We start from the raw sequence: 25022 nt of genomic DNA on the forward strand, positions 1-25022 counted from the left end.
TCTTAAGTTATTGAGACCACATGTCCAAACATCTAATCATTTTTTAACAACCAACATTAGTTGTTAAGTTTTTGTTAGAATACCAGTAGAGGATTCGAATCCACAACCTCTTGTCCTTTCAACGCTTAAAATCTTTCTCAACCATCAAACCAACCTTATAATTCAAATTTTAATGTCCAATCCTACTTCAAATAAGAGCATTCTCAAAAGAGGATACATGTAAAAAAAAGAATAACTATTAAATATAGTTAATAGTGTTAGAATATTCAAATACGTTAAATTCAAACCTTAAATAAGTCGTTGGTTCATGCGGTATCAGACTCAATCCTCTTAACAAAGGTCTCGAGTTTGAGTTGTGTGGACGAGAAAAACGTGGTTAGGAGAAGAGAACCCTACTAAAAGTAGTCAACCAAATTCTTAGATGCAAATTAATCATTGACAAAAACGATGAATATTTCGTACCAATAACATGATTACCATAAAATTAAAAATCCATTGCACTTATGGGTATTGTTTCTTTCCAATCAATGGTTATATTTGATTTAGTACAACAATAAGATGTCTATATATGAGGGACGAATCCAAGAATTTAGTGTTTTATTTTTTTGCACTCCCATTACACAACGGAAATATAATTTCATTGTGTATTTTGTCAATGAAATCATGATTTCACAAAAAGGACATTTTAGGAAAAATAAAATTTAAAGCACATGTGGGGGTGTAATAGAAAATTTGGGGGTGTGAATAGCTGCTCCCATTATGCAAATCTTTAACGGGCTTTATCTGAGATTAATTAGCCATGTCATAAACAAAATTCAATTGGTCTCTTGCCACATTTCATTTTCAAATTTTTTTCAAGAAATGTTATTACTACTTTTTAAATATCTTTATCACCTTTCTATCATTAAATCATGCCTCACACTTATAAAAATGTTATCCAATAATATATATTTTTTTAAAATGAATGTTTAATGGAATAATTTGATAACTTTTCTCTCAAACAAACAAAAGCTTAGAGATTACATATTTTCAAGTAAAGCTTTAATGGAATAATTTGATAACTTTTCTCTCAAACAAACAAAAGCATAGAGATTACATCTTTTCAAATGAAGCGAATTAAGTCCAACTCCTTAATGGGCTTTATTCCAGCTAACCCCGTTTGTAAAAGAATCCATTTTCATATTCTTTTCTAAAAGGAATGTTATTAATAAACATTTTTAAATATCTTTATCAGTTTTTTAACGGAATGTTTTGATAGCATTTCAATCCCCTCCTCATTGAATAATCATGTGATTAATCAAATAATTAACTTGCTGAAATTAAAATTGAATCGTTTCAGATATTATTAGAGTTTGAATTTATGTAGAAATAATTTTTTTCTTAGACTTTATTAATATTTCAATCGAATTTCAAATTAATTAAGATATTTTCCACAGAAAAAAAAAACTAAACACCGCAGATCTAGGGTTTTCCTTTTTGTCACGAGCCATACCCACTTCTAGAGAAATTTTACCGAAGATGGCAAGGCATTGATTGAATAGAAATAGACTTGTTAACTACGCTGGCCTCACTTACAAAGAAACCCATCAAACATCAAAAGAGTGGTCACCATATCGAGTTTAACTGCCTTCTCAAGTCATCTCTACTTCGGAAATAAATTAATTAATAACACAAGTAAAGGAGAGCCAAAGCAAGAAAACAAAACCCCCAAAGTTCCATCTGTCCCTAATAAATCAATATATGTGGTAACAAGACATTAGTATTTTTTTTGGGGGGGGAGGCGAAACCCATATCTAGAAACTAATTTTTCAAGCTAATGAAATCTATTAAACAACTAATTTCTTCTAATAAATATAGATATTGTTCTATATAAACAGGAGTAAGGGTTGAATTTTTTTATAACACGCTCAAAGAACATAGTTGTCTAATAATCATATCATGTTAGTGTGTGTAACAACATATTACACATATTTTGTTAACATATTTTTATTTTTAACTAAAATAATTAAAAAATACTATTTATATATTTCACTACTTATTTAACCATTTCTACTCACATACAAACAGTATATGATAAATTTTAAGAGTAAGCGTTCATATACAAACAATATACTAATATTTTAAATAAATTTTAAGAGTAAATAATTAATATACAAAGAGTATAATAATATTTTGAACTATCGTACAATTATAAATTATTATATATAATAAATCTATAGACTTTTATAATAATATTTTAAAAATTATATTTATTATAATTTCTGATAATATAATTTTTCTCACATTAATAATTGATAATACATTAAAATTAAAATCAAAATTTTAAATAATTACAAAGAATATGCCACGAAATTATTGATATCCTCTAGAAAAATGTATTGACATCGCAATTCATAATAAAATCAACAACAACATTATAATAAAACTTCCAATTAATACCCGAACGTGAAGCATTACCTAATAAATCCATATCCCAACACCAAACCACTCATTACACACCATAAAAAAATAAATAATAAAACGAAATAAAATATAAAAAAAAAGAAAGCAGATGTTACTACTGAACCAGAAGAAGATTCCACTCCACCAAACTACTTGCAGTTGCATTCAAGCTTAAGGAACCGACACACCTGTCGGCAACCCCAACACTAAACAAGAGAGAGAAAAAAAAAGACACTTCACTCCAATTCCAAACCTGTTGCTGAAACCCCAAAAAACTTACAACATTCTATGTTTCTGTTCAGAGGAAGAAGGAAAAAAAAAAAGTTAGCGTGGTTTTGTTGAGTTGAAACCGATTCAGCTCAAGTCAATCCAAACACACATTTGGAGAAGAAACAATAAGTTTCATTTCGATTTTCAATTATTCAATGATGGTCCAAGAGCGTTCACTTCCCAAATCAGTGAACTCGAAGCCCCACGCGCGCACGGCGGCACTGGCCTCCACGAAGAGCCTCGATTTCTCCGCGTGGGTCTCCGACAACCTCGTCAGGATCGTGGCAGTGGTGCTCCTTGTCGCCACCGTCGCCGCCGTGTTCTTCCTCCGCAACGCCGGCGACACCGCCGCGCTGCTCTGCTTCGAGAATCAGGCGCGGGAGCTCGAGAGGATCGCGTACCCGCGCGTGGACTGGTCCGCGATTGCGCCGATCGCGGACCGGACCTCGAAGTTCTCGAGCTTTCGATCGGAGAAATGGATCGTGGTGTCGGTGTCGGGTTACCCGAGTGACGCGCTCCGGCGCCTCGTGAAGATGAAGGGGTGGCAGGTGGTGGCGGTCGGAGGGTCTAATACGCCGTCGGATTGGACCCTCAAAGGTGCGATCTTTTTGTCTTTGGAGGAACAGGTCAATTTAGGGTTTAGGGTTGTAGATTACCTTCCATATGATTCGTTTGTTAGGAAGAGTGTGGGGTATTTGTTCGCGATTCAGCACGGTGCTAAGAAGATTTTTGATGCTGATGATAGAGGGGAGGTGATAGATGGTGATTTGGGGAAGCATTTTGATGTGGAGTTGGTAGGGGAAGCTGCTAGGCAAGAGGTTTTGTTGCAGTATAGTCATGATAACCCTAATCGAACAGTTGTGAACCCTTATGTGCATTTTGGGCAGCGTTCGGTTTGGCCCAGAGGGTTGCCCTTGGAGAATGTGGGGGAGATTGGGCATGAGGAGTTTTACACTCAGGTTTTTGGAGGGAAGCAGTTCATTCAGCAGGGGATTTCGAACGGCCTGCCGGATGTCGATTCGGTGTTTTATTTCACTAGGAAGTCGGGGTTGGAGGCGTTTGATATCCAGTTCGATGAGCACGCGCCGAAGGTGGCGTTGCCGCAGGGCATGATGGTGCCAGTGAATTCCTTTAACACGATGTACCATTCGCCCGCGTTTTGGGCCTTGATGCTCCCGGTGTCGGTCAGCACGATGGCCTCCGATGTGTTGAGAGGTTACTGGGGGCAGAGACTGCTTTGGGAGGTTGGTGGGTATGTTGTGGTTTACCCCCCAACTGTGCATAGGTATGATAGGATTGAGGCATATCCGTTTTCGGAGGAGAAGGATCTTCATGTGAATGTAGGAAGGTTGATTAATTATTTGATTTCGTGGCGATCGGATAAGCATAGGTTGTTTGAGAAGATATTGGATTTGAGCTTTGCGATGGCGGAGGAGGGGTTTTGGACTGAGAAGGATGTGAAGCTTACAGCTGCTTGGCTGCAGGATTTGTTGGCTGTTGGCTATCAGCAGCCGAGGTTGATGTCATTGGAGTTGGGACGTCCGAGGGCAAATATTGGTCATGGGGATCAGAAAGAGTTTGTGCCACAAAAGTTGCCATCAGTGCATCTTGGTGTTGAAGAAACGGGAACGGTGAATTATGAGATTGCTAATTTAATCTGGTGGAGGAAAACTTTTGGAAATGTAGTGCTTATCATGTATTGCAATGGGCCGGTGGAACGAACTGCCCTTGAATGGAGGTTGCTCTATGGGAGGATATTCAGATCTGTTGTTATTTTGTCAGAAAAGAAGGATGTAGATCTTGTTGTAGAGGAGGGTCATTTGGACTACGCATACAGGCAAGTCTGGTTATATTTTACATTTCCCTCTATCATTAAGTCATATATGATTGTTACTTTATTACTATGCTACTTATTAATGGTATCTTGTAATTTCATCCAAATAAACTCTGAAACTGAATGCTGGCCTTTCATGATTACCTGAGATGGTTCTCTTTTATCAGTAAGAGTATGGATATTGAGAAGCATTAGAAGACTGAAGTTTGTTAAAAAATAAAATAAAACGAAACCATCTCAAGTAATTGCTTTAGATCATTGGCTGTTTGGTGAAGTAACATACGGATAACTGTGTTCAGTTGTTGTGAAATGTGAATCATAGTTAGACAGCAGATAAAATGAAACTTCCCTTCACTTTACGTAATAGAGATCAAGGAGTGAACAATGAAGAAATACTGTATTAGAATTTAGAAGTCAGGGAAAAAACCAGAACCTAAGCTCCTTACACGAGTCCAGAGCATAAGCTCCTAAGAGAAAGAGTATTTTCTCTCTCTAACAACAATCCCAAATGCCCAGATCCTGATCCTGGCCCTCATTCTGTTCCAAACTCTATCATTAGGCAGGTTAGTATTATTGTATGAGATGTTATGTAGCTTAAGTCACTAGCAATGGAAATTTTAGGAGAGGAAAGTTAGAAATATTACTTGTTTTTTTACTGTGAAACATTTATTTCTATCTCTTTAAACTTTTTTGGTTAATCATATATGAGGCTTTGGAAAAAAGTTTGATTGTTAAATATTGAACTGTTTCGTTCAAAGGGAGGAGAGGGGAGGGAAAATAAAATCTGCCCAATATTGGATAGAGGAATAAGTCGGAAGGGAGGGATTTCAGCCCCCTAATTTCCTTTCTCCCCTCTAAACTTCTGAACCAAAGATTTTTTTTTTAATCTAAATCCCTTTGTTCCTCTCTCCTCCAACCAAACAGTATGTATATGTTAAATATGATGGTAGATTCTAGGTGGAGAAGGAATGAAGAATAATTTATTGAATTACTGTGTGATCCTCATCTTTAATACTACTAACGTAAAACAAGTGCACTGACCTGACAAATAGTCTCATAAGTCATAACCAGAGCTGTAGTTGTGAAGTTCTGATTGCTTATCATTTTCCCTCTTGATATAATTTTAATTTTATCCATCTCTTGATTTCAGGTACTTGCCCAAAATTTTTGATCAATTTAGCAGTGCAGAAGGATTTTTGTTCGTACAGGATAATACCATTCTTAATTACTGGAACTTACTACAAGCAGATAAAACTAAACTGTGGATCACTAACAAGGTATTGTTGTTATGTTTTCTCTCGCCCAAAGTATGGACTCTTATTTTTGCATGATAGATACTCTCCCCCCATACAAAATCCTCCCAAAATTGATAATATAAGGCTTATTATCCTATTAGGAGTGCATGTACAATTATCGTAAGGGAGTAATTTTAATCTAGAGTTTCTTTCTTCGTATCCCATTGCCCAGAGGCTCTTCGCTATGCGAAGGTATGGGGGAGGGATATTGTACGCAGCCTTACCCTTGCATATGCAAAGAGACTGTTTCCGGATTCGAACCCATGACCAACAAGTCACCAAGGCACAACTTTACCGCTGCACCAGGGCTCGCCCTCTAATTTTAATCTAGAGTGCTTCTAGAAAAAAGTAGTTATAATCTAGAGTTGTTTTAATGTCTAAAATTGTTAGCATTGGCCAATTTAGTCCTTGACTTTGCCAAGCATCATTTAATTGTCACTTTTAGTTATATAGTCAAAAAGAACTAAATGAATGCTTTTATAAAGTCAAGCCCTAAAAGTGAGGATTTTGTATAGTCAATTGACTAACGCATACAATTTAAGGACTAAAATGGTGATTTACTCTTTAATTTATTGTTAGTGTGAAGTTGGTCACTTGTTTACACTAGTGAGATCATATTCAAATTCATTCAGGACAATGTCACTGAAAATATTTTACAGCATAGCTTTAACTCTTAAAAGGTCATATAGCTCTTAAAAGGTCGTATAGCTCTTTTCTCTGACAATTTACACATTTACTGGGATTCAGGTATCCGAGTCTTGGTCTTCTATATTAACAAATGGTGAGGACTCAGATTGGTTATCACAACAAGCAAGAATGGTACAGAAGGTTGTTAGCACGATGCCAGCGCACTTTCAAGTCAGTTACAAAGAAACAAGCGACAACGATAAAAACCTCCTAATATGCAGTTCTGAGGTGTTCTATGTTCCTCAGCGCCTTATCAGTGATTTTGTTGAGCTTGTTAACCTTGTGGGCGACCTAGAAATCCATCAGAAGGTTGCAATTCCTATGTTCTTTGTCTCCCTAGATTCTCCTCAGAATTTTGACCCCGTTCTTGATACAATGATCTACAAGCAAAATCCTCCTGCAAATTCCACCACTCTTTATTCGGCAAAAGTCCCTGCTGTTCATCCATGGAGTGTATCAAGTGAGCAAGAATTTATAAAGCTTATCAGAATAATGGCAGAAGGGGATCCACTCCTTATGGAGTTAGTTTGAAAGTAGAACCCTTTCTTCTTGATAATACTACATGGCGAGAGAGGATGCAAGAAACATGTAACACTCAGATAGCGCTCCTACACGGTCTCTTCTTAATCTTAAACAGTGTTACACAGTCTTTTTGTTTCTTGGGTGGTTTTTTAACCCTTCTCTTTTCACCTTCCTTTTATTGTGTAGAGATTTGTTCCACAGAAAATGTATCATTCCTAATTTTTTGCCCCTTTTTTTTGTGAAAAATGAAATGAAAATGTATTTGTATTCAATATTGCAATTCAAGCTCTCCATTAAGAGATTCTTTTTTTGTTATCAACTTGATGCGTGTCTGATATACAGTGCTTCCTGGGAATTTGCATGTCGATGCAATTATTGACATTCAAGGATTGTTCTAAAATCCTACATCTAGATAATAATTCTGCAGAAAGGCTTAATAGCATACATATTCATCCCAGAAACTTTACAAAATAATGTCTGAAGAAACAGAAAGGTGTGTATTGTATTTTCATGCCAAACCTCATGTTAAATTCTGCCATATTAAACTAGGAACCTCACAGATATAAATTGATAAAACTATTTAGTGATATGAGCAATGAAAGAATATCCATTTCCATGCGAGAAACTCTATCTTCATCCAGGGACCTATGGATGGCATTTTTAAGCCTCACTGCTCTTTCTCGCATCTCATCAGCTTCCTTTGTTTCCATCAACCTTCTCACAGCATTCTCAACAAATGAAGCACTAACCAATGCATTGCTTTGCCCAATATACTTCAGAACCAAACCAAACTTGAGCACCAGTGAGGTCAAAACTGTGTTTTCTTGACTGGTCAGAGTGGGCAATGCAACTATTGCCGCTCCCATGGTTTACGATGATGACCCATTGCTTCGAGAAGTTTCATCTTGGATTAAGCACAATCAAAATTGTTGATACGAGTCTGCTACACACACACACACATATATATATATCTTAATCACACACACAACACACACACACACAGAGACACACACACACACAACACACACACACATATATATATATATATATATATCTTAATCACGTATATTTTTTCATTAGAGGCATTTGGGTTTACATCCCAGAGAGGCTATAATTAGAGATGCAATTGTTTTTTATACAGAAATTCCTATAAAAATAGAAAATGTCCTACTTTGAGTGTTTGAACTATTGATTTACCTCAACAGATTGAAGAGTAACAGTAACAAGTGCAAGTGATTGAATTCAGTAGTTTCTCGTATAAAATTATTGACCATCGAGATATAGTAATATGGAGTCTACATCATTATCCACTCCTATTATCCATAAATACATAATTCAAAGACTAAATAAATTATTTGCCCATATCAGAAAAGGATTTTATTTTTTCTCTATGTCCATAAAATTATTTCAACCTAAATATAATCTAACATCAACATCAGATAATTGAGAAGACTAAATCAAACTTAAGTTGTTGGCATCATAGAAAAATATCAATTATTTCCATGACTATAGTTTCAAAGGATGTGAGTTTGAATGTGGAATTATATCAACAAACAAATAAAATTAAAAAAATATCAACTTACCATAATCATTGAAATTTCTTAAATTAAGAGAAAGTTAATGGATTCTTTTGTTTAGCTTTTATTGTTGATAGCTAACATTTTTTATTGATGATACCATTGTATTTTTGGGCTAGATCATTGACAATGTTTCACCATGCAGAATAATTTCTTCTTTTACATCATTATGATTTTTCAATCACATTTGAATTTAGATAGGTTCTGATTTAGACACAAATTATGATATTTTCTTGATCAACTAAAAGGTTGTTGTTTGTACATTTTTTTGTCTGTATATGATATTAATTTATGTATATCTAATTTTTAATATTTCTATTCTTTATTGTTATTGTATTTTTCTAATTATCATGTGTGTCTTTGATTTCATTTTTTAGGTTTTTTTATCATTCTAATCACATGGGTAATGATGTTGATTCAACTATGTAATTTTTTTCTGACCTTTCTCTTAAACAATAGTCAAGATTTACTTGTAATTGATACACACCAATTCAATATATACCTTATATTGTATGTAAGATTGTATTTATTAAACAATATTTGTCTTCATGTTAATTTAACTATGTGATTTTTTTTCCTGACATTGTGAACGATAGTCAAGAGAATATATTGTGTATAAAATTGTTTGTATTAGACACTATTTGTCTTCATGAAATAATTGAGTAGTAGATGTACACCCCATCACAATTGTAGCTTATGAATGAGATCTGTTCAGATTGATAGCTATATTCAATTTATAACTATAATTATTTTACATACTTTTTTATTTACTTATTTAACGTGAAATTTATTAGAATTTAATTATATGAATTGAAGAATATAAAATATATCATTTACTAAATAATTAAATTGTATACATTAATTATATTTTTGTATTAAATTAAATAATATGAAGGAAAAGTCCCTAGAGCAAAACGTATCTTTTGAAAATCAACCACTCCTCTCATATTACAAATGCAGGTACGAGGTGTTCGGTTACAAGTTTGAGATGAAGTCCTACATCGGGTAAAAGTGAAAAGGTTGAGCACCATATAACAGGTGTACCCCCTCGAATCTCCCCAACAATTGATATCAGAGCCGATGGTTCAAGTTGGTGACCGGCTCAGACGAGTATGCAAGTACCGCAGTTGACCAGAATGGCTAGCGACACTGCGTGCCCCGTCGAGCACCATATAAGATACTTGAGAAGACTAAATCAAACTTAAGTTGTTGGCATCATAGAAAAATATCAATTATATCAATAAACAAATAAAATTAGAAAAATATAAAATTACAATATATTATATAATATATACTTTAAATAATATTAATATAAATATAATATCATATATACAAAAATATAACTTATTCTACTGAAATACCGGATATTCTTCTTACATTTATATTATAATAATAATAATTTCACCTCTTGGGACTTATTGCTTCCCTTACGCATGACCCCTGCGGGCTTCAATCAAGAACGAAGAAGCACACCTGGTTTTACAATCTTATCTCATGAACAATATAACAATATTAATTGCTTTCCCGGAAACTATAATAGGGCATAGACACACAATTTTGAGCACGAAAAACAATATACCTGTATGCATTATAGACATATTAAGAGAAGCTGTAGAACTGATAAGAAACAAAAAACATAATATAGTGAAAAATAGTAAGAACAAGGAGAATCTAACAGAATAGAAATAGTGTATATATCTTCAATATTGTTTGAAGTCTTTGATTATATGTATTAATTCAAAACTTTAATTTGCATGTCTATAAACAATTATTGACACCAAAGTAGGATTGTTCTAAAATACAAAGATAAGAATTCTGCAAAATGGCTTAGCATATTGATCCCAGAAACTTCGCAAGATAATGTCTCGAGAAACAAAAATATGTGTGTATTTACTTGCCAAACCTATTTTGCATTAACTCCATGAACTGTTAAATTCTGTCATATTCAACAAGGAACCACACTAATATCACTTGATAAAGCTATTTAGTGATATGAGCCATGAAACAATCAATTTCCATGCAAGAAACCCCACCTTCATCCATGGACCTATGGATGGCAATTTTAAGCCTCACTGCTCTCTCTCGCATTTCATAACTTTCCTTTGTTTCCATCAACCTTCTCACTGCATTCTCACCTACTGAAGCACTAACTAATGCATTCCTTTGTGCCCAATCCTTCACAAGCGAACCAACCTTGAGGACCTCTGTGATCAAAACTGATTTTCTTGGCTGGTCAGAGTGCATAGGCCATGCTGCTGTTGCACCCCCGTGGTTATGCTCTCTAAGCAAGAATTCTATCTACAATGACTCATAAAATCCCCTGTTGAAGTGTGGTTCAGAATTTCCAATTGGGGAGCCCAGTCTCTGATTAGTAGCCCTATGCCTTTAACTCTTTCCTCAAACCCATTTGGAAGCTCATGCCATTTTGCTTCATTTCCATCGAAGATGTCTCCTTTATCAGCATCTCTCAGCACCTAGATGAATTTCTGCTTGCTTTGTTCCAACCCAGTTGCAATTTCTTTAATTTGTTCCTCTTTAAAACTTGTGGTCCCAAAAGACACATATATGACTGAAATTAGCTCTTGTTTATCAAGCCACTCCATGCATATGTGCCTTCCTTTGGAGTTTTTCTTCTCAACTATGAAGCACAGACACCGACACGGACACCGGACACGACACGGATACGGACACGTGGACACCTGTAATGTCCAAAATATAGAACGTAATACGGGTGTTGTGTCGGTGTCGGACGCTGACACGGACGCGTGTCGGACACTGACACGGACGCGTGCCGGACACCGAACACGACAAAGGGCTGAAGTGTCCGTGCTTCATAGCTTCTCAATGGTTGAAGTGTTGAATGACCCCAGTGCCCAAGTTTTCGTCACCACTGATGCGATCCATGAAGTCAATGTAAGCACCTTCGATTTCCCTGATTGTGTTGTAGATGTTGCCATCATTGAATTTGAGGAAATTACTTTGTGCAATCAGGAAATCCATGAATTGGGTTGTGGAGCATCCTTCCAGAGAAGGAATTTCAGGGACACACAAGCTTTCAACCAAGGGCCTTCCCATTAGCTCCCAAAAATAAACGGAGGTGGTAAAGGCACATGTGCTGCGAAAAGTGTAGTTCTCAACATTTGGCATGTTTGTGGCATCTTGTGCCGCTGATGCCATTACAGAATCATGGATGATAATGACCCTTTTGGCTTGAGATGAAAGGGATTGAAGAAGGTTCCTCACAGGTTCACGAAGATGCGAAGAGGCCAAATGGAGGGAACTAGATGGGATGGGAAATCGGTTTCTTCATTATTGGGGTTGGGAGGAGGGGAAACAAAGGGTGGAACTTCAAAGGCATGGAAATGAATGTTGGAAATGGTCTTTTGGTCTCAAAGTTTTGGCGAATGCGTGTGACAGTGCCAACATAATTGACTTCTATGTTGTGTGATAAGATTAGGTATGAGAATCGCCACCACTTGGGTATGGTGAGGAAGGACTTTTCCACTCGAAGACATTGGGAAAGGTGGCTGCTAGAAGCTATTATTCAACTTTTGGCAGCGGATTTGGCAATCAATGCCTTGGGTTGGATGTTGCTTAGAGTATTTATAGGAAATAGAAATCAATAGGCAGATTAGTGCCTTCTCCGTCTAGAACCTCACAGGCTATTTTTGTCGAAATCTTTCATTCATCTTTCTTTTATGGGTACACACTTATTTTTTTTTTAAATGTGCATAGTATTGATAAATTTGTCCTGAAAAATAAAAATTTAAAATTTAGTTTTAAGAGTGAAAAAAGTATGAAAAATTCATTCATCAATTAACTTTTATTTGTTATCGTTACTGAAAGAACTTAAGTGACACATTCAGGATGAATAGATTTGTCGCACTTCTTTTACTCTTGGAAATTAAAATTTGAATTTTCATCTTTCGGACGATCTATTGGTTAAATAAATAATAGTACTATCTTTATTCTTAAATATAAAACATTTTTTTAACTAATTCACACTCTTTAAGAAAATTAATTAATTTAGTTATTAGGATTAAAATTTTGTATATTAATAATTTTCAAAATTTTAAGTTACAAATTAAAATATTTGTAAATTATACGTAAAAAGTAAATATTTGTCAAAATCTAGGACATAAACATGGTTTAAGACACTACGGATGGTGTGATCGTAAGTGGAATAAATGTGGTTGTTGAACACGAGGATAGAAGTAAAAATATTAAATTTTATAAAAAGAACTAATTATAATATTTGTTTGGAAAAGTAGTTTTTGAGGATGAATGTGAAAAATAATTTATATATAACATTAACTTTGTTGATGTGCTATTTTAATATTTACAAAACATAAATATGATAAAAAATAGAAAACCTTAAGAGTAAATATCTATTTTAGTTCTTGCATTTTGCATGTATTGATAATTTTGAGTTCATATATTATGAAAATAAGTAATTTAGTTCATAAATATGTAAATGTACTAACAATTTAGGTTTATTGTTAAGTTATATTAAGTGCATATGTGACATGTTGATGTTGACATGGCATATCCATGAGTGCAAACCTTTCACATCAATCAATAATGTTTTAGATTAAAATATCAGTAAATTTTTTAATGATTGATTTTTAAATTTATGAAGATAACAAGTATTTTGAGAAGAATGTAATTCTTCCTAATTTGGTGCTAGCTAATGTGTTCTTATGGAACGACAAAATGGTTCCTAACTAACAAATATAACTTAATGACAAAATGATCAACTATAATTTTGGGAATTTAAAAATGTGCATTCAACAGGAGAAACCTTATTTCATCAATTTCACTATAAATCCAAATCTGGATCAATTCAAAATTTTAAACCACAAAACCCCAAATTTAGGAATTAGGATTATTAACTTAAAATCAAGAAATCGCTTAACCAATTATTTTCAAATTTCAAATCCTCCAAAGTCCAAACCATTTTATGCACTTGAAAACAAATAAGAATAAGAAAAACAACATCAAAGAAACCAAACAAATTCATGGCATTAGTCATCAAAACAAAAAAATACAACAATTACAAGAAAATAAAAAATGGAACATCAATGAATGCACACCAATGACCTAGATGGGGGCAGAGTTATAGAAGCCTTATCATGGGTCATGGAGAGGGGGAATTAAGAACCACTCGGTGTTGGTGATTTCATTGTCGTCGTTGTCTTCAGAGGCAACAAAGGAGGTCGATAAGAGGGGGGTTGAGTCAGAGGCGACAATGAAGGATAAACTGAAGATGAAGGTTGAGTTTGTGAAGATCCTTTGCAATGGCCTTGCTCCTTGGCAGAGAAGGATCCAAAGATGGGGGTTGAGTCAAAGCTTGAAGGTGACAACAAAGGAATCGAAGATGAGGAGATTGAATTCATGGAGGACCTTCTTGCGATGGTCTTACTTTACGGTGGAGGTGGCCTAGCCATTGGAGGCTATGGTGCAATTGAAGCTAAACGTCTATTTGGATAAGAGTTGAAAAGGAAAGAAACATATACAGAGAAACCGTATACAAAATGGTCCACCATTGGCCACCGACAATGCAAAGGGCAAGAAGGAGCACATGTAGCAACAACGAGTTCAACCCCCCCCCCCCCTTCTCTCTCTCTCTCTGACACAAAGATAAAAAGGAATCAGATAGATGAATGGTCACTTTGTGTGATGACTTTTAAAGGTAAAAAACAAAAAGATAGAACTGACAATTTGGTCCATAGTCACATTGTCCTTCACGTGCCATGTCACCAAAAATGTTAAAATCAAGATAACTTGATGGTCGAACTAAACTGTTAGTACATTTGCACATTTTGGGACTAAATATTTTCATAGTACATGGACGAAATTGTGGAAAATGCAAGGACTAAAATAGACATTTAATTTGTTGACATTGTATATTATATATGGACTAAATGAAATATCAATTTGTCCAGGATCTCAACATAGATCATGATAATTGAGTTACTTAATTTAAGAGACCAAAAATATATTTAAGTTTACTTATATTAAATATTATTTGAAGTTTTAGATGTGAGATTATATATATAAGATTAAAAATATGTTTTTCTTCTTATCCCTAATATTCAATTTTTGTGTTTGTTTCCTAATAATTCTTTTCTTTGTGTTGTGTCCCTAATGAAATAATAATTTTATTTTTGGTTTTTAATATTTTGTTTTATTCCTTGATAATTGAAATTTTATTTTTGGTCTCTAATAAAGGGATTGATTAAAAATGAACAAAATTTATTAGATACCCAATACAAAATTCGTTAATTTATAAGGATTTATCAAAGATAAAAAATAAAATTTTTATTTTATTATGAATTCAAATACAAAGAAAAAAAATTATTAGGAACTCAAAATGAAATTTCCTGTCTTTAATTCGCAAGTCCATACAATTATTGACACCAAAGAATGATTATTCTAAAATATATAGATAACATAAGAATTCTACAAAAAAGGATTAGCATACATATTCATTCCAGAAACATTGCCCGTTTATCTCTCGAGAAATAGAAATAATGTTCATGAACTGTTAAATTCTGACATATTCAACAAAGAACCATACTAATATCACTTGATAAAGCTATTTAGTGATATGAGCCATGAAAGAATCAATTTCCATGCAAGAAACTCCACCTTCATCCATGGACCTATGGATGGCAATTGTAAGCCTCACTACTCTCGCTCGCATTTCATAACCTTCCTTTGTTTCCATCAACCTTCTCACAACATTCTCAACAACTGAAGCACTAACCAATGCATTCCTTTGTGCCCAATCCTTCACAACCAAACCAATCTTGAGCACCTTTGTGATCAAAACACTGTTTCTTGCTTGGTCAGAGTGCATAGGCCATGCTGCTATTGGCACCCCATGGTTATGCTCTCTAAGCAAGAATTCCATCCACAATGACTCATAAAACCCCCTGTTGAAGAGTGGCTTAGAATTTCCAATTGGGCTACCCAATCCCTCACAAGTAGCCCCATGCCTTCAACTTTTTCCTCGAACCCATTTGGAAGCTCGGGCCTTTTTGTTTCATTTCCATCAAAGATGTCTCCTATAGCAACCCGTTCCTTTGTTTTTTTTAAATAAATAAATAAATAAAAGAATAAGAATTAGGTCATCATATTTCCCACTATATAAAGGAACTTTTAACCCCTTGAACAGTTTTACAAAATATTTATGTTCTTTTTTCTCTAACTCTCGAGAACCCTAACAGAGTAACTAGAGGAGGAGCTCTAGAGAGTACTAGAAATGCCACCATTACTAACGGAGAACGCTTGAGCGACTACATCGAGATAAGGGATGAGTTACCACTTGGGTTGTTTTATGAAATTCAATTATGTTCTTATGTTTTTAATTGTGGATTGACTGTGTTTGACAGACTAATTGGTGTCTCGATACGAATTTGTTGTGAAATTGATGTGTTCCTATGTTGAGTGTGAACCCTAAAAATTGGGTTTTTTCTTCTAATTAGCATGAATTGATAGAGTTTCTCTTGTTTGTATAAACCTTAGTAGAATTTTTATTTTTCCTCTTTCCCAATCCTTTTAATTTTTAAATTTACATATATCTTTTTTGTCATGATATCTCAAATTCCTACACTTTATAGAGTGAACGCATAAAAATTATGTGGCAGCACTTTCTTTTGCACTTGATATATTGGCCTTTCAATCTTGTTGATTTTTTTTCCTTCTTTCTAAAATTTCCGATGCTGCATTGTGTACATGCACATATATCGATACTTTTATTTCATAAGCTTTTGATTTCCTTCTGCATACATGATTTATCATGGAATATGTTTATTATTTTATACTATATATATTTACATATAATACGTTTGCTAGTGTGTGTGTATATATATATATTACATGCATTTGTATAGTGATGTGTTATATATATTTGCTACATGTAAATATATTTAAAAGCTTTGAAGTTAGATATATTTTATTATTATAATATATGTTTATCTATTTGTTAAGTATATTTTGTAGTTGGTTAATTGAGAATTAGAGGTGTATACTAGTGTTTTATACTTATTGTTTTGATTTGGTTAGTGCGTGTATACTACATAGAGTTTATATTGTTATTAATTAATTGACACTGAAGATGCTATAGTTGTGATATGATATGATTTTGAAAATTATTTGAATCGATGTATATGTATATGGGTTGTGTCTTGTAAACATTGCTATGAATGTATAATATGATATATGAGAATAAGTGAAGTATGCGATGAATTGTGAGCTATGAATTGTATAGTCACACAACTGTAAGACCCTTTAAGGGTGACGAGTTTATGCGCAATGAGTTTTGTGATGGGCTCCACTGCGGGAACCTGGCGAGTTTAATCACTAGAAGCGTGATGAGTTAAAACGATTTTGAAAATAATTGAAATTTTGAAAACAATTGAGTACTTGTGTGTATTGCGTAGTTCACGAGTAGAGTTAGTGTGTTAAAACAACTTTTGAATTGGACCTGAATCAGAAGGGAGAGGCCTTGACGGACTCCTCGGAGTCTAGGCCTTGGGGGTAAATACACTAGGTTTGAGTTCTCCTGTAAGTCCGTGCCGATCCCACATGGTTGAGAGATTCTTGCAAAATAGAATGACCCTGACTGGTCTCCCTATGATTTTACATAGTGAGAGTGACCTAACTTACCCATTGTGAGGCATATCTCGTCATGTACTCCTAAGCACTCGACGAGGTTTTTCACTGAAAATGGTACCACATTGCATGTAGGCTTGAGTCTAGTGTATCTGTTGCATAGCGCTTGTGTTTGACTTTCATTGAGTTAACGATTGAGGTTTTGGTGTTATTTTCTGGAGTATGTGAACTTGAATAAGTGTGAATAATGTGTGTGATTTTGTGAAGTTATGTTGTTTATGTAAATTCAGCTCTAAGTATTATATGTTTCACATGCTCTAGTGTTTTATTATATACTAATGTGATAACTCATTCCTAGTGTGTGTTTGTGTTTGGGCTGAATGCCATTTTGTTTCAGATGAGCCAACATATGATGAGTTTCATGATGGAGATGGAAAAGGCTTAGTCCTTGCTAGGGAAATGCTCTAATAAATGTGACATTGGGGCATGGGGTTTTATTTCATATGTTACGGTGTTTGTCAAACCCGGGAACAAAAACCACAAGGAAAGGGGGCAAAATGGCAATTTTTTGGATGTTTCTATGCCTGAGCTTGCCCAGGCCAGCATTTGGCTCGCCTGGGCCATGGAATGCCTTTATCCTTAAGCAACCGACTTGCCTGGACGAGCTGATACCTTTAGCTATAAGAAACCAGTTCACCTAGGCGAGCTTCCCTTGCACCAAATGGCCTTTTCCTATAAATAGCCATGCAGGGGAAAGGTTTCAGGGGCTGATTCTCTGAGGAATAGAAGGAAAAATGTAGGAAGAGGAACAAAAGAAGAAAAAGCGAAGCCAAGGCATTGCCGAATCGCGACCGTGAATCGTTTCCTACATCATTTCACTTACTAGACTTGTACCCTGTGCAACAGTCGGTTAGTTTTTCTTAAGATTTTGATGTAATCTATGTACCCTTATTTGGTCCTTTGTGAGATTATGTGTGCATTTATCTTCTTCACTTATCGTTGGCAATTTCATTTTATCCATAAGGCTTGGTTCTAATCGGTCACTAGTGTCATGAAATTGGTTTTTTTAGTATGACTGGAAAGAAATAAGAAAAACCGAATGAAAAAAAACAATTCACAATCAAGCTTCTTTTAGTTAAATATCACTTATGATCATTTCAAGGTCTAACGCCTTAACGACTTTTCATTTGCATTTAAAATGAATTTTTCAAAAAAGAACATGAGTATTCTTATTAAAGAACTACGTAGGTCTGATTTCCTCATTGCACTAGGGGATACGTAGGAGCAAGGGCAACACCCTTGTCGATTAAAAAAAAATAATAAAAGAGGGAAAATTTTGAAGTTACGTTTTGCACACTCGATTAAAGGTTGCCATCCTTTGTGACGGGTGTGTGGAGTGCTAATACCTTTCCTACGCGTAAACAACTCTCGAACCCTTCTTTTCAAAATTTGCAAACCTCTCTTTTGTTTTTCTAACGTTTTCCTTAAATAAACGTTGATGGCGACTCCCACACGTATTCTTCATAGGAGACGAAAATGCCATTACTTTCTTTTGTTGTCCCGTCGTAAGGTAGGTTGCGACAAATGACAACTCCATTAGGGAGTTGTTAGAGAGTGAAGCCATTTGGTCAGTGTGCAATTTTTCATGACTTTTTATTTATTTATGTTCCCTTCTCTCTTTTATCCTTATGTTATGCTCACGTTCATGATTGTTTCATTCTGCTATAGTTCTTTTTGTGGTTTTTGCTTCAACCTCATCTCTTTTATCCTTTATTTTGTTCATACTTGTATATAACCTTTGCCATGTTGTTATCTGTTGGTGTGCATCTTTTTCTTTATTACCTTCGTAGTTAGAAATAATTTATGCCATTGAATCCTGGGGTAGACGACATATGATGTACTTGTTGTATCTACCTAGGAATTTTCTGTTTTCTTGGTCGGTAGGGTTGGTTAATTCTTGGGTTGCTCCGTGAACACATGACACCTACACTTTTTGCACACACATTGAGATATTAGGTCCTATACCCGGGTCTGTGTGAGCCATAGTGAGTGGAGGTCGATCTGTAGTCATGCTAGGTCTCCGACTCGCTTGATAATAGTGAAGCCTCATCTAGAGTTTTCTTCTTTTGGTGATGCACTGTCGCTAGTAGTCCTTACCGCCACAATGTTGTTGCCTAAGAGGATGATATCTCTAGAGGCTGGTAAGGTTACATGAAACTGCCCTTGGGAGTTGTCACTAGATAGTGAACTTTTGGATGCTTTCCATTAGGTTCCTAATTTAGGGACACAGAGAAAACTCACCATGCTTTGTTTCCTTGATCGCATCATGCATCTCTTCATAACGTCATAATGGACATATCATTCCTATATTTACCATTTATCATATCCACGCATTGCATTTTTGCATAAGTCATTACATTGTCATACATATTCGTTTATCATGTTTTTGTTCTGCCAATCACATACCTTTTGCTGTCACTAGTCGCATGTTATGTTCACTCATGCATACTCCTACCATATAGTTTCTCACACCTTGTGTTCCTTTCTTTGTGGTCAAAGTCACAATGAAGCGTGAAAGTCTGCACCGCGTTCTTAGTTGCATGTGTTGGGTATCATGGTAATGACTGTAAACAAACCACATTGGGGTTACACATTTCTTTCTCCGAATGATGATTGAAAGTCACATGAACATGGTACCCAATGCATTGTTAATAAGAAAGGCTGGTCTTTCGGGCGTCTTATGTCAGTTTGATAAATACGTTTGTCATGCATAACATAACTATGTCCTGATCATTCATCATATCTCCTCCATGATAGGGTGTTAAAGTATTGGCAATCAAAATTTCTATTTTTGCGAACATGGGGTCAGACCAAGCCCAGTCTTTTAAGAAAAGGTTCTATCATGTCAAGGTCAAAAATCTAGAAGTTGCCAGCTTGCGAGAATTGGGGCAACGGATGGATCAAATTCAATGTCAAGTCTTTTAGCAAGGTATATGGAAAGATATGGGATTTGGCAATGATAGAAGTGTCAACTAAAGCCATTGTATCTCTTACCCAATATTATGACCAATCACTCAGATGCTTTACTTTTGGGGACTTTCAGTTAGCACCAACCATAGAGGAGTTTGAGGAGATCTTAGGATGCCTGATAGAAGGAAGGAAGCCATACTTTTTTTTCTGGATACTACCCTTCTATGGCGAGAGTAGCAGGAGTATTCAAGATCTCAGAATGAGAGTTAGATCAAGTGAAGCAAAGTAGGAATGGAGTAGCGGGAATATTGAGGAAGTGCTTAGAGGAGAAGGTAGAAACCCTGGCAAGCCAAGGAGAGTGGGTATCATTCATGGACGTATTAGCACTGCTAGTGTTTGGGATGATACTATTTCTAAATGTAGACGGACTTGTAGATCTAGCAGTTATTGATGCCTTTCTTGCTTATCACCACATCAAGGAAAGCTCAGTCATTGCTGTTTTAGTAGATGCGTATGATACATTCGACTTAAGATGCAAGAAAAGTAGTGTGAGAATTGTCTGTTGTATGCTTGCTCTTTATGTATGGTTGGTATCCCACGTCTTTAATCATGGAAGTAGATCTGTCTGTCCCCTACAAGGTCATCACATGTGTTCGAGAAAGGATAAAGCAAATTGGGAAGAACTCTTAGCAGGCATGACGGGAGCATGCATTAGTTGGTTCCCACGATGGAAAGAAGGGTGGAAGGGGGGGGGCAAGAGTATTGTGCTCATGTGAAGTATTTCTAAATGTCCATTTGATGGGGACGAGAGGTTGCATTAATTATAACCCTGTGTTTGCCATAAGACAGTTAGGATATCCTATGAGAGGTGCGCCATCGGAGGAAACCATCGTGCCTTTCATCGCACGAGGGTTCAATGGAGCTAATACGAAGATACTTCAGAAGATCCATAAGGCATGGAATAAAGTGGGAAAAAAAGATAAAGAGCTGAGAGGAAGAAGCAATGGTGTCATAGGCGGCTATCACAAATGGCTGGAATCTAGAATGCAAGGGATAGCTTGGCTCAAAAAGCTAAAGGGTTTGAATAGGGAAGAGGCAAAAGTGCTCAAGGAGAATGAAGAGGTGCAAGCCTTGAAGGCTGAGCTCGAAAAGACAAAAGTAGCGAAGGGGAAGCTAAAGGTGGTAGTCACTAGAGTTAGGAAAGAATGTGATAGGCTGAAGGATATCAACATGTCCGTGGCTGAAGCGCTAGAGCATGAAATGAAAAAAGCCAGAAAGGAAGACTGGAGTAGAAACAAGTTTTGGGGGGCTTTGTTAGGCAGCAGTAATGAGCTCAAACTTAGAAAGGCCGAGAGAGACAAATCAATGATGGAGAACGTGATGTTAGAGGATAAGTTAAGGAATTGTCAGAGGTCAAAGGGAAGTTTGAAAGAGAAATTGAGCAAGACGGAAGAGAATATGTTGATAATCATTGATCGGTATAAAGAGAAGGTGAACCTAACTGCTAGTCACGGGCAGATGCTAAGAGACGAACAGGCGAAGGTGTCAGCCTTGCGAGTTGAAAGGGAGGCAAGGGAAGAGGTGATAGAGTTATTGCATGAAGAAGGCATGAAATGGATGGATAGGTTTGCTCTTACTCTGAATGAGAGTCAAGAGCTTCCAAAGTTGTTAGCTAGAGCGAAGACAGTGGCTGACACATACTCTGCTCCCGATGAAGTTCACAGTCTTTTCAATTATTGCCAACACATGGTCGAACTAATGACCCACATAATCAGGAACCGCTAATGTGTCCATGTTTTATTTGCACTTTGGCTCTGACGAGATGAACAATGTTGTTTTTAATGAAAATTAGAATTGATTTGACCCTATGTTGTACTGAATGTCCTATGTAAAATTCACTATACTTCAGCAGCTTATCATTTTCATGCATTCACGCTTATTGGTCGTTGCATTGCTCATTGCATTCTTTCCTTAAAATTAGAATCATAATCATTGTAATCAAAGAGAAAGAATGTGCTTTACAACACCCATACCAGACGTGTGCCAAAGCTAGAATAATGAGTGAGATAGAAGAGGTACATGAATAGATGAAGGCCGACATGGAGACCATGAAGGAGAAAATGACAACGATGATGGAAGCAATGATGAGCATGAGGAAGATGATGGACCTGATTCACCCTTCCGGTTTCAATTGAGTGGGTCGTCCAGTCTTGGATGTAGTAGGTCAAGGAGGCGAGGCAGCGAAAAATGCATGTGAGCCTCATTATGTTCAAGTTCAGAGCAAGCATTCTTTTTCGCCATATGGTTTGCCTCCCAATTATACACCGCCTAATGTTGTGTATGCTCCTAGCAAGAATGTCAACAATTCTGCACCTATACTCATTGAGAATCAACAACCCCAACCTGATTATGCCCATGTTTCTCAACCCATGGGGGAAACACATGAACCTCCCCAAGACCATACTCTGGCCAATTTAGACCCCTACCCCGGATATACCACTGAAGGGCATGCATTTCCTGGTGCTCCCATGCCAAACGCTCCCGGGGGGACCTCAGTATCAATCACCACCCCGACCCTTGCATTTTGCGATAAGAGGAGTGCATTCCATAGTACTTGAGAAGGAAATGATTGAGCATATGGAGGAGAGGCTGAGGGCCATTGAAGGAGGAGGAAATTATGCCTTTGCTGACATGGCAGAGTTGTGCTTAGTACTCAACGTGGTTATTCCTCCAAAGTTCAAGGTGCCAAATTTTGATAAGTACAAGGGAACTACTTGCCCAAAGAATCACTTGAAAATGTATTGTAAATGCCACAATGGTTAGACTATGTTCTCTTGTAAGTTTTGAAATGTAAACATGTTTAGTCATTTAAGTAGGGGTGATATCAACTCAAATTAATAATTTACATAGGGCTGTGAATTGAATTGAGCAGATTATTTGAGTTGTTAATGGGCAAGTAAACTTGTTAGGTTTGAATCATCACCTTTTTCTTGTGAAAATTGGAGCACTTAGGTAGATTGAATTTATGCTTAATGTTGTTTTGGATTTGTGTTTTAAGGCTGTTCTAGAGTGAACTTGTGCACATATTAGCTTCTTGATTGCTAAAAAATAAATTAAATATTATTATTATTATATATAATAAAATAAAAAAAGAAAGAAAAATTTTCAATGGCTAGCTATTCTTTGAAAAAATAAATTTTTGCTAAAATTCTAGTTTCTACTTGTCTTTGTCATAGATGGCCCCAAAGAAACTCCTTGCTAAAAGAGCTAGGAAGACCGTTACTGGAGAAGGATCAAGTATGGCTCTACCTGTAGAAATCGAGTTTGATGGGTGCCACTTTTGAAGTGAGGAGCACCATCACCGTTTCAAAGTGATTAAAGATTGGTTTTTTCTCAAGGGAAGGCGAGTCAAGCTAGCTGAGGGTGAGTATACAAAATTTCAGGCTGAAATATCTAGGAGGCATTGGACGCAGCTGGAAGAGCCCATGGCTAAATGTGATCTTGAAGTAGTCATGGAGTTTTAGGAAAATTCCTGGCCTACAGAAGAGGGCGTCATGGATAAGCACTCTAGAGTGCGGGGCCAATGGATTCCCTATGACATAGATGCTATCAACGAATTCTTGGGGCATCCATTGGTCTTAGAAGAGGGACAATGATGCGAATACACTGAAAGAAGAAACCAATTTTCAGGTTTTGATGGCGAGACCATAGGTCAGCTACTTTGCTCCCCAAGACATGATTTTGCACCTCCTAGGCACCCAGTGGACCCAGAAAAGTCCAATAGAGCACTGAGATTTCCTGCATTGATTACAGGTCTCTGCCAATTCTACAGAGTGTTGGTCACACCGACGAAGCTCATCCGACCTCCCATTTACAAGTCATTCATTGAAAAATATTGCATGCCAAGGCAGGTACAGTAGCCAGGGCAAGATTAGCAGCACCAGCCGGCGGCAGACGAACCACCGCCGCCTCCACATCAATCGTCATCCTTGGAGTCCATCTCAGCCCACATGCGGAGGATGGAGCTCCAAATGCACAAGGACTTGCAGATGCTCAAGGAGCTGCCCAAGGAGACGAAAGTGAAGCTGAGGATGATGGAGACATGGAAGATCTACTTGGTTACTTCATTGGAGGAGGCTGAGCTCCCCGACCATAATCTTTTATATTTGTGAACTTGTCTTTATCTTATTTATTGCTTTTAGTACTTTGTTACGTTATTTATTTTGGTGATTGCTCTTTAAAAAAAAACTTACGCGAGGTTATGTTTAATTAATTTGCGCGCTTTGATGCTCTGATGGCGGTCATAGATTATAACTCTTTCTGGGATTCAAACCATTTCATTTCTTGAACCTAACATGCTTTTGAAAGAATCAACGACCAGTACCCTTTGAAAATTTTGTAGATCAAAACACGACAAAAAGGTTTTTGAAAAAAAATATATATTGAGGATGAAAATAATGAAGAACTTTCCCAAATACCGAATGGACTCAAATGTTTTTGCATTGACTTGATAAAAGAACAATCGTTGAAACACTGGTTTGATCTGAATATGGAAACATGCCTTAAGCTTCAGTGACTGTGTGTGACCACAAATTTTATATTGAGTGTCCACATGGATATGTTATACGACTGGTTTTGCATGAATTTCTGATTGTCATAACATATGATTCATGGAAGTGATCTAGACATTCTTTCTTTCTTTACATTTTAAGCCATTGGCCAAACAGTTGTCCCAATGTACATTATTTTTGCCATTTGTAAGCCCTTTGAGCCAGACACTTGATTTTTATCGAAACACTAAACCTA

At 36.2% G+C, this 25022-nt stretch overlaps 1 protein-coding gene and 1 pseudogene across 1 annotated transcript; one reads left to right on the plus strand and one right to left on the minus strand.

Annotated features, from left to right (window-relative positions):
• The first annotated feature begins 2546 nt into the window (after positions 1 to 2546).
• On the plus strand, positions 2547 to 7369 carry LOC114370565 (probable glycosyltransferase STELLO2). The gene is made up of 3 exons (XM_028327953.1): positions 2547 to 4549; positions 5697 to 5823; positions 6589 to 7369. Exons 1-3 carry the CDS (start codon positions 2868 to 2870, stop codon positions 7057 to 7059), a joined length of 2280 nt encoding a protein of 759 aa, XP_028183754.1. The 5' UTR covers positions 2547 to 2867; the 3' UTR covers positions 7060 to 7369.
• Positions 7370 to 10440: 3071 nt separating this feature from the next.
• On the minus strand, positions 10441 to 12181 carry LOC114370893 (annotated as a pseudogene).
• Between the last annotated feature and the right edge of the window lie 12841 nt (positions 12182 to 25022).

Source organism: Glycine soja, chromosome 10 (genome assembly GCF_004193775.1).
Source record: "Glycine soja cultivar W05 chromosome 10, ASM419377v2, whole genome shotgun sequence".
Lineage (NCBI taxonomy): Eukaryota > Viridiplantae > Streptophyta > Magnoliopsida > Fabales > Fabaceae > Glycine > Glycine soja.

What these genes read in the sequence shown, in the direction of transcription:
- LOC114370565 (XM_028327953.1), top strand. Translation starts at nt 2,868, where the DNA reads ATGATGGTCCAAGAGCGTTCACTTCCCAAATCAGTGAACTCGAAGCCC. An exon ending in CATTTGGACTACGCATACAG is followed by an intron (nt 4,550 to 5,696) that starts GCAAGTCTGGTT and finishes TCTTGATTTCAG; the next exon opens with GTACTTGCCCAAAATTTTTG. An exon ending in AACTGTGGATCACTAACAAG is followed by an intron (nt 5,824 to 6,588) that starts GTATTGTTGTTA and finishes ACTGGGATTCAG; the next exon opens with GTATCCGAGTCTTGGTCTTC.